General features: G+C 31.7%; 2 protein-coding genes across 2 annotated transcripts; both read left to right on the plus strand.

The window, feature by feature from the left end:
* Positions 1–321: 321 nt before the first annotated feature.
* LOC100819508 (uncharacterized) lies at positions 322–1263 on the plus strand. Its single transcript, XM_006582681.1, has 3 exons — positions 322–475; positions 678–896; positions 989–1263. The coding sequence occupies exons 1-3, from the start codon at positions 322–324 to the stop codon at positions 1261–1263; spliced, it is 648 nt and encodes a 215-aa protein (XP_006582744.1).
* A 7009-nt stretch (positions 1264–8272) lies between these two features.
* Positions 8273–11446, plus strand: LOC100820033 (LRR domain-containing protein). The gene is made up of 4 exons (XM_006582169.4): positions 8273–9096; positions 9367–10465; positions 10572–10886; positions 11020–11446. The coding sequence occupies exons 1-4, from the start codon at positions 8576–8578 to the stop codon at positions 11419–11421; spliced, it is 2337 nt and encodes a 778-aa protein (XP_006582232.1). The 5' UTR covers positions 8273–8575; the 3' UTR covers positions 11422–11446.
* Positions 11447–11567: the final 121 nt, after the last annotated feature.

An 11567-nucleotide genomic window follows, 5' to 3' on the forward strand; every position in this document is an offset into this window, starting at 1 on the left:
GCATTCCCAATGCATGTGCGTTCCCCAGCAGTGGAGCGGCTATATTTCCACCTTGAAAATCAACAACATGTTTACTGGACAGATGATCAACAAATAGGTGAAGTCCTATCAAAAAACACAATCAAAGAATCCATGTTCACAGCCTTGATGCATTCTAACAAAATATATTCTTATGGACGGGATATTACATATCATCAATATATCTCAAGATTTGTTTATGTCGCCCGCAAAAGATGCTGGCAACCAAGAAAACAAGGGAATACAATAGGCAGACTCATATGGGTCCCACCTTCAGTTGGTGAACTGTTTTACCTTAGAATGATGCTATTCACTGCCAAAGGTGCACAGTCTTACAGTGACATTAGAACAATCAATGGTGTGGTATATCCTACATTTAGGGAAGCATGTTTTGCAAAAGGCTTTCTAGGTAGTGATCAAGAATTTATTAGTGCTTTACAAGAAGCTAATAATTGGGGTACTGCACACTACCTAAGAAAATTATTTGTCAAGCTTTTATTTATGAACACCATGGACAGACCAGAATATGTTTGGCAACAGACATGGCAATGGATTGCAGATGATATCACATTCAATCAAAGAAAACAAGGTCATTTTATATATTCGAAATAATTATTGTTTACTCATAATCATTATGTTTCTTATTTTACTAATCACAGGTATTCGCCTTACTGTAAAGGAAACAATCCATTTATGCTTGACTGAGATTGAGAATATGTTACAAGCCAACAGAAGGAGCTTGCGAGATTTTCCATCCATGCCATACCCAATAGGATATGCACGCAACCAACAACATAATAATCTGATCCATAATGAAATGGCATATGACAAAGAAATGCTAGCAGAACAATACAACACATCATACCAATTGCTCACAGGTATTCACAAATTATGACATATTTGATTCAGCAACTCCTCAATCACAATAGTGTATATTACTATTTGTTAATATGTGAATATATAATTACAGATGAGCAAAAAACTATTGTCGATACCATTATGCGTGTAGTTAACACTCAATTAGCTGCAGTTTACTTTCTCTATGGATATGGTGGAACTGGCAAAAAATTTGTTTGGACAACCTTATCATCTGCTATACGCTCCAATGGTGGAATTGTTTATACAGTTGCTTCGAGTGGAATTGTTTCATTACTCTTGCCTGGTGGTCGGACTGCACATTCCAAAATTTGCTATACCAGTCCCTGCAACACAAAATATAACATGCAATATTCATCAAGGCAGTGACTTAGCTGAATTATTAAAGGTTACAAAACTAATAGTCTGGGATGAAACTCCAATGTGTCACAAATTTGCATTTGAGGCACTAGATAAAAGCCTTAAAGACATCATGCAGAACAATCTACCTTTTGGAAGGAAAATTATCATTTTTGGTGGAGATTTTCGATAGATCTTGTCAATTGTTCCAAAAGGTAATCACTCAGACATCGGCCATGCAACTATAAATGCATCATACATTTGGGATCATTGCCAAATTCTTAAACTTACAAAAAACATGAGATTGCTATCAAATGCTCCCCAACAGCCCAACAATGAGGAGCTCAAACAATTTTCAGATTGGCTACTTGACATAGGAGATGGAAAAATTGGACAACATAATGACGGATTTTCAGAAATCACTATTCTAGATGAGTTTCTTATCAAGGATTATGATGATTATATCCATGCTATTGTTGAAGTCACCTATCCCAGCTTGATAGATAACTATAGTGACACAGATTATTTGCAAAAAAGAGTTGTTCTTGCCTCTAAAAAGGAAATTGTTGACAAAATAAATGATTATGTCCTATCACTTATACCCAATAACGAAAAGGAGTATTAGTATTGCAGCGCAGATAGTATTGATAAATCAGATGAACTGTTCAATCCTGCTTTCGCATTATTGCCACCTGAATTTCTGTATTCATTGCAAACATCAGGTATACCTAATCATAAATTAAAACTGAAGGTCGGAACTCCAATCATGCTAATACGAAATCTCGACCAGACTGATGGTCTGTGCAATGGAACTAGGCTCATTATCACCAAACTTGGATCTAATGTGATTGAGGCTGAAGTACTTATTGGGCCTAATACAGGAAATAGGACATACATACCCAAAATAAATGTCTCCTTCTGAATCTCTATGGCCATTCAAACTTATCAGGAGGTAGTTTCCATTCATAGTTTCTTATGCTATGACTATAAACAAGTCTCAGGGACAATCATTACACCACTAGGACTGTATTTGCCACACCCAGGTTTTAGTCATAGCCAACTATATGTTGCACTTTCAAGGGTTAAAAGCAAAGATGGACTTCATATTCTCATACATGACAATGACGGTAATCCAAAAAATATTACCACTAATGTTGTTCACAACGAAGTCTTTGCCAATTTATAAACAGGTATCCTTCCATCATACAATACAATTATGTTGTTGCATTAATTACACCTTTCTATTTGTTTGTTTTATTCACTCTAACATATAACACATGTATCATGTATGTTGTCGCATTCCAAAATTGCTATGCTGACTTCGGGGAATTCAATGCAACTTTAACAAATTTAATTTATATTACATGGTCAATATCAAATTGTTTATTTCATCGTAATTTATTTATATAACTGCAAATCATACAATTATTTACGAAATACACATACAAATCCATATTATGGTTAATTAAATTGAAATCCTTTTTTATTTAATGTGATTTAACGAAAATGTTTTCGAACTCCTTGGACCACCCCTGCATATTTTGTATTCGTGCTTACACTCCTATACGATTGCTTTCTGAACTTCCACTTAGTCTACAAATAAATACAACTTCAATCCTTTTTTATTTAATGTGATTTAATGAAAATATTTTCCAAGTCCCTAGACCAACCCTGCACATTTTGTATTCGTGCTTACACTCCTATACGATTGCCTTTTCAACTTCCACTTAGTCTACAAATAAATACAACTTATCCACTGCCAAATTAAAATTACACCAATGATTCCGTATTCCTAATAAATACACTGCACAATTGTTGTTGAACCCTTACTTTTCCCAATACGTACACACTTCCTACACGCTTTCTATCCCTGCTTACTCTGCTATTAGATTGCCTTCTGAACTTCCACTTTGTCTACCAAAAAATATGACTTTCTCATCCCACATAAAACTTACACCACTGAGGCACCTTTGTAAAAAATGCACTAAGACAATTACTGCAGTTGTATCTCCCTATACTACATCAAATGTAATCATTATCATACATTTGTACTCTAAAATAATAATATCGGGAGATGTCAGCGCTGTATACGGTTGTGACTCTTCACAACTCTTTTTTGCATCCTTCAACAACAGAGAGTCACCATTTAATTTGTTAATTAAATCGGTCATTATATCGATATAACACCACCGCCACTTACAACACTTCTATACACATATATCTATCTATACTGCACTTCCTACTCATCTTCTTCGCATCCTGCCAAAACAAACTACACTTCCTATTCATCTTCTTTGCATCCTTATGGCCACTTCCGCATCCCGCTCCACTATTGTAATTTATTTCCTTTGCTTCTCATTTTCATCTTTCTTATATTTGTTTGCTCTGTTCCTTTGGTTACTTAATATTTTCACATTATTCGCGTAGTTCCACGCGATGCAATGGACAACATAAGATTTACGACACCTTTCAAAGTTCAAAAGGTAACATTTCATATAAACAACTATTTTCTACTTAACTAAATTTCCATTTTTTTTCAACTACCTTGCTTTACTTTCTTTGCCTGCAGAACCTTCTGCAAGTTCCTTACTCTTATCATAGACAATGGCTCCAGAATTACCCAAAATATGTTTTATTCCACTGTGATGGCAATATACATTTCATCCGGGTAAGAACACATGGTACTAAATGCTTCTTTGTTGATGGCTTAAATGATTTTAGAAAGGCACACAACCTAAACGAAAGCGTCATTCTACGTTTCGTTGCTGCTGACAAAAATACCACTTTCACAGTTCATATTGACGGACCTACACACCACCACTCCAGCCTAAAGCCCATTATATATAGAAGAAGATACATTTTTACAGCTGATATCACACATGATATGCTACAAAACAACCTTCCTTTGGTACGTTATACTACACTTTTTTAAATCTATGATAATTTGTCGTTGTTTCCTCATCAATTTGTTTAACCATCCTTTGTCTTGATCATGCAGATACTTCCTGCAGCATTTTTGAAATTTGTCTATGGCTCAAAAAAAAGTATTACCATCCACCGCGGACTTCCAAAATCCACCCAATGGCAACTCAGCATCCACAATGACATGCCAGCTATTACAGAACCATGGTTCAACTTGATCCAGGACAAAAATTTGACACCTGGAGATGAGGTAGCTTTCTACTACCGTTTTCATGAGCATGCATGGGAACTGCTCATCAGGAAAACTATTGAATGGGACAACAATGACACCGACTTTGACTTCGACGAATGAGTACTTTTATATTCATCTTTATTTTTAAAAAGGTTGAATATTTTGTGGTTTTTGTTTCCTCCTATTACCAGACAATTTCTTGACTATAACTGCACCGTTGCTATTTTAATATTAACAATATTTACGTTCTCTTAATTTTGCTCAGCCCTCTGTTTTTCTTTTGGTATTTATATTGATTTACTGAACTTTGGCTTCCAAATTACGTTGAAGGCCATGCCTTTTGTTGGTATTTATACGAAAAAAGAGATAGCTCAATATTGGCTTCTAAAAGATTTTTTTTTACATTATAAATTTTTTTTTCCTCAATTAGATTAAAAATTATTTAGGATAAGAAAAGGTTATTCCATAATATATTGGTTTGTGTTGCATTTGCTTCTTTTTTTTTTCCATTTCTTCTTTTCCCATATTGTCATTGTTTTGTCATTCCCATCCCGTACCTCTCACTCCATTGACTATTTCTCTCCTTTGGGCTTGCTTTGTGAACTTTTAGTTTCTATTGCATTTGCTTTTTTTTTTCCCGGTTGTGTATTCATTGTCTGTTTACCTTTTTCGGTTTCCTTTGGACTAAAGTACTGAAAACATGCGTCAACTTTGTCTGATTCCGTTTTGATGCCTACTACTATTTCTATTATGTTTTTTTTTCACACGTTTGTATGTGGTTCGTTTTGGCCTTTATACGAAAAAAGAGATAGCTCAATAGTGCCACCACTAAAATTGTTCTAAAACATTATTTTTTATACATTATTATAATTTTTTTTGCTGAATTAGATTAAAAATTATTTAGGATAAGAAAAGGTTATTTTTAAATAATATTATCCCACAAAAAATTGTTTACATTATATTATTTATAGAGATTACAAAATTATTTAACATAACAACAAATTACTTTTAAGACTGAAACATTTTTTAAAACAAAGACTAAAAGATTATTTTACAAAAGAACTTATTTTTTTTATAAGTGTAAATTATCTTTTATAATGAAAATATTACTTTCATATGCCCACTAATTATGCGAATTTAGTCTCTCTTCAAAATAAAATACATCTAAAATTACAAAATTATTTAGCATAACAACAAATTACTTTTGTAGACTAAAACATTTTTTTCAACAAACACTACAAGATTATTTTACAAAAAAACTTATTTTTTTTATGAGTGTAAATTATCTTTTATAATGAAAATATTACTTTCATATGCCCATTAATTATGCATATTTAGACCCTCTTCACAATAAAATACATCTAAAATAAAAATTTTCCTGCAAAACCACAATATTTTTAAATTTATTTCCTATGTTTCTTTTGTATAATTTAAATCAATTTCAAAATGTTTTCAACACAATCAACTCTTCTTACAAATTCTCTTTATGTTATATACAAACAATACCCTGACAAATAGTATTTATGTCACTTACATTAAAATATCAACCCGTGCATCGCACGGGCCAGCCACTAGTAATAATTTATAACAATCTATAAGTTATGCTATTCACCAGAAAAAAAGGGAAAACTAAAATAAAGTGTGAATAAGGGACGCGGTTTCTGTGGACCCCACATATGGCAACGAGGGGAAGAAGCTGTCAAGAAAAACTCATCATTTTCACTGTCCATGATTTCTTTGCATCCATAAACCATTCACCTTCCTTCGAAACTTCACAGCTTTTGCAATGGCTTCTAACATATGACAAGTGGGGGAAGAAGCTGCCAAGAAAAACTTCTCATTTTCACTATCCATGCTTTCTTTGCATACATATACCATATATCTTAAGTTTAATAAATAAATAAAAATTAGGTTAAGTTTACACATTTTTTTCTATAATTTTAGGATTAGTATATTTTTATCCCTATAATTTGAAAATAACTTTTTTAGTTTTATAGTTTACGTTTAAATTCACTTTTAATTCGTATAGTTTAAAAATGATATTTTTAATTCTTTTTTTATCCTTTCAATTTGAAAGTGATTTTTTTAATTTTAATAATTTACATTTTAATTATATTTTAGTCATTGTTAAAAAATTATTAAAAAAATAATTTTAAATAAGTTATAAATTATCAACTATTTTTTATTACAAATGTGATAAATTATTTATGAATTAATTAATAATATTTTTATGGTTAATTGTAATTGATAATATTACTCATATATATTTTGGTAATAATGACTAAAAAATTAAAATATAAAATATAAGAACTAAAAAAATCATTTTCAAACTATAGAGAATAAAATAAAATAAAAATATAAATCATAAGAAATAAAAAAGTTACACCAGAAAAAAGTTTTTCTATTTTGATAATTTTATTTCTCTCCCAATAAAATCAAAATACACCTCAAACAAATATTCATATGAAAAAAATATATACATTATTTATTTATTTATTATTTGTGAGAATCATATTGATTTTTTATAATTAATAATTTAAAAAACCGCTAATAGTTTTAATGTTATGTACCATGAATATCAACTGTAGTCAAATCGAGGAATGACAAAACTAAGATCGCATCAAATGTCTTACTAATGAGAAATGTGTAAGTATTTTCTCTAATTGTAGCATCCAAGTAGACATGGCAAGAAAAATCATACCCGTGGGGATCCGTCCGAATCCGTTTTAACTTTAATAGGTAATATTCGAGTTGACCGAGTATGAGTTCGGGTTCGGATTTTTCCCGATAACCAAAAGTTGGGTACGAATATGTGATTACTAGACCTGTCCCGACCCCGAACTCGAACCCGTCCCGCTACTTAAAATCTTTAGAATTTTTGCATAATTTAATCAAAAGGCATAGGATTTTTATTACTAGTTAATTTTATTTTAGAATTTTTACATAATTTTATATTATTTTCTTAACTATTTTTGTAGACACACGCGCTATAATAAATTTATTAATATATAAGTAGTTAAAAACAAATGTTTAACAATCAATTTATTTTTTCTAAAATCAAATTTTTAATATTTTTTTATAAAAAAATATTTTTTTAATTTGAATCGTGTATGGGACGGGATCAGAGATATCTGATACCCCATGGGTACGGAAATGAGACAATAAACTTAAATTCGTCGGATATCAGGTATGACTATGAAATATGTTGAAAAGTCAAAGTAAAGAATTAAAAAGACAATACTCATACACATCCTACCCCATTGTCATGTCTACATCCAAATCCACACTTATACCTTATTCACACGGCAGTGTGTCATAATTTTCTTCCAAGAGATTGTGTCAAGATTGTCTAGCTGACTTGACTTAATAATAATAATTTACAATTAAATATAAATTAGTCACGTCTTGAATGCCTAAAAAAATGCGTTAGGATTAATATCAATAGTCTTATCAATAGTCTTCACTAGAAAAAACCGCATATTTTTATCTCTATAATTTGAAAATAATTTTTTATCTTATAATTTATATTTAAATTTTTTAATACTATATTTAAAAGTAGTATTTTTATTTCTTTTTTAGTTCTTAAAATTTGAAAATCATTTTTTTATTTTTATAATTTGTATTTTAATTATCTTTTAATTCTTACTAAAAATATAAAAATAATTTGTTATAAAAAATTAAAATATAAAATATATAAACTAAAAAAATTACTACTATACAAATTAAAATAAAATTAAAATTTAAAATTATAAAAAAATAACTTTCAAACTATCTAGACTAAAATAGAATTAAAATATAAAATGTAAAATTATAAAAAAAAAAAATAACTTTCAAACTATCCGGACTAAAATAAAATTAAAATATAAATTAAAGAAAAAAAACCTATTTTAAAACTATAAAGATTAAAGGATAAAAAATAAAAATAAAATGAGTAATTAAACAATACAAAAATTAAAGAAAAATAAAGGAAAAGTGAACCGAAGATGACAGCACAAGGTAGGTTGAAAAATGAAAATCCTAAGACGCAATCGTGACATGAGAAACTGACGAGTGAACTACAGTTATTAACTTTATATAAAGCAAATTGGAAAAATAAAGAAAGAATCGTTTCTTTCTACAATTATTAGCTTTATAATATTTCTTCACTGCCCATAGTTATTATCCTCGCATTACGCTTCTGCAATTGCAATGGCTTCTAAGGCCATCATCCAATACAGCTCTTCTTCTTCTTCTTCTCATGCGATCATCACTACATATGATGTGTTTGTCAGCTTCCGCGGTGAAGACACGCGCAACAACTTCACTGCTTTTCTCTTTGATGCTCTCTTTGAAAATGGCATCCATGCCTTCAAAGATGATACACATCTTCAGAAAGGCGAATCCATAGCACCCGAGCTGCTACTGGCCATTCAGGGGTCTCGCCTTTTCGTTGTGGTCTTCTCAAAGAACTATGCTTCCTCAACTTGGTGCTTGCGTGAACTTGCACACATCTGCAACTGCACTATTGAAGCATCCCCGAGTCGTGTTCTTCCAATTTTCTATGATGTTGATCCATCAGAGGTGCGGAAACAGAGTGGTTATTATGGGATTGCCTTTGCAGAACACGAAGAAAGATTCAGAGAAGATAAAGTGAAGATGGAGGAAGTGCAGAGATGGAGAGAAGCTCTGACACAAATGGCCAACCTCTCTGGCTGGGATATCCGAAATAAGTAAGTACAAAATTATATGCAGTCAGTCATATTATATCCATGTGCATACATTTCATCATTTCTTAGTCAAGTTGTTTTTATCAAACTTATTATCGCTTTCTAAAGTAGAGTTCATAGAAGTTGAGGACGTAACATGCAAATTGACTCTAAATATATACATGTTTAATGCAAATGGTGTTTAAAATCTCTGAAATTATCTTGCCCTGTACATCTATACATTATGTTGTGGTTCTGATAATTTTCCATTCATCATTTTCTTTAAATTTTCAGGTCACAACCTGCAATGATTAAAGAAATTGTTCAAAAAATAAATTATATATTGGGTCCCAAATTTCAAAATCTTCCAAGTGGTAATCTGGTTGGGATGGAATCCCGTGTTGAAGAATTAGAAAAGTGTTTAGCATTGGAGTCGGTCACTGACGTTCGAGTTGTCGGAATTAGTGGAATGGGGGGAATAGGAAAAACGACTCTTGCCCTTGCTTTATACGAAAAGATTGCTTATCAATATGATGATGTAAACAAAATTTATCAACATTATGGTTCATTAGGTGTACAAAAACAATTACTTGATCAGTGTCTAAATGATGAAAATCTAGAGATTTGTAATGTTTCTAGGGGAACATATTTGATAGGGACTAGGCTACGCAATAAACGAGGACTTATAGTTCTTGATAATGTTAGTCAGGTTGAACAACTACACATGTTTACAGGGAGTAGAGAGACTCTATTACGTGAGTGCCTAGGTGGAGGGAGCAGGATCATCATAATTTCTAGGGATGAACACATATTAAGGACACATGGAGTAAATCATGTTTACAGAGTTAGGCCATTGAATCAAGACAATGCTGTTCAGTTATTTTGCAATAATGCTTTCAAATGTGACTATATTATGAGTGATTATAAAATGTTGACACATGATGCACTATGGCATGCTCAAGGCCATCCCTTGGCAATTAAAGTAATAGGCAAATCCTTGTTTGGTCTAGATGTTTCGCAGTGGGAAGGTACATTGGTTAGGCTAAGTGAAAATAAAAGTAAGAATATTATGGACGTGATACGAATAAGTTATGATGCTCTGGAAGAAAAAGACAAGGAAATATTTTTAGATATTGCTTGCTTTTCCGGTCAGCATTATTTTGAGGATAATGTGAAGGAAATCCTAAATTTTCGTGGATTTAATTCTGAAATTGGCCTCCAAATTCTTGTTGATAAATCACTCATAACCATTAGTTACGGGAAGATTTATATGCATGACTTGTTGAGAGATTTAGGCAAGTGTATTGTTAGAGAAAAATCACCTAAAGAGCCAAGAAAGTGGAGTAGACTATGGGATTGTGAAGATCTCTACAAATTTATGTCGAGCAATAAGGTATAATGAATTTTTTAATGTATAAATCTTAGGTTGCTCAATTTTTTTTGGAATTTGTATATACCTCAAAGATCTAATATTTTCTTTTTTGTTTGCAATGTTGTAGGAAGCAAAAAATCTGGAAGCCATAGTTGTTGAAGATGAACCAGGGATGTTTTCTGAAACAACAATGAGATTTGATGCTCTATCAAAAATGAAAAATCTTAAGTTGCTTATACTTCCCAGGTATTATGAGAAGGGGCTTTCCACAATTGAGGAGGAGAAATTTTCAGGAAGCCTTAATTATCTTTCCAATGAATTAGGATATCTTATTTGGCATTTTTATCCCTTTAACTTTCTACCCAAGTGTTTTCAGCCACACAATCTTGTTGAGTTGAATCTTTCTGGGAGTAACATCCAACATTTATGGGACAGCACACAGGTAGTGTAAATTTTTAAATTTTTATGTTTTTTTTATTTTCTTTAAATGAATGTATTTATAATTTCAAATAATTAATAATTATGGTCCAGGTGTTGTTTTTAATTTTGTCTCTTTCTATTGGCCTTCATTGCAGCCTATACCCAATTTGAGACGTTTGAATGTCTCTGACTGCGATAATCTAATCGAGGTGCAAGATTTTGGTGAGGCCCTAAATCTCGAGAGACTAGATCTCAGTGGATGTGGACAACTCAGTCGGTTCCATCCATCCATTGGTTTTCCTAGAAATCTTACCTATTTGAATTTAAGTGACTGCAAAAGTCTTGTCGAGTTACCACATTTTGAACAGGCCCTAAATCTTGAAAAGTTAAATCTGGGAGGATGTGAACTACTAAAACAGCTACCCCCATTCATTGGTCATCTAAGAAAGATTACATTTTTATTAGATTTGCAAGAGTGTAAAAGTCTCACTGACTTGCCACATTTTGTAGAGGACCTAAATTTTGAAGAGTTAAATCTCTATGGATGTGTACGCTAAGGCAGATACATCCATCCATTGGTCATCTAAAAAAGCTTACTCATTTAAATTTGAAATATTGCAAAAGTCTCGTAAACTTGCCACATTTTGTAGAGGACCTAAATCTTGAAGAGTTAAATCTCCAAGGATGTGTACAACTAAGGCAG

The sequence above is a fragment of the Glycine max genome, chromosome 6 (genome assembly GCF_000004515.6).
Source record: "Glycine max cultivar Williams 82 chromosome 6, Glycine_max_v4.0, whole genome shotgun sequence".
In the NCBI taxonomy this organism is placed as follows: Eukaryota; Viridiplantae; Streptophyta; class Magnoliopsida; order Fabales; family Fabaceae; genus Glycine; species Glycine max.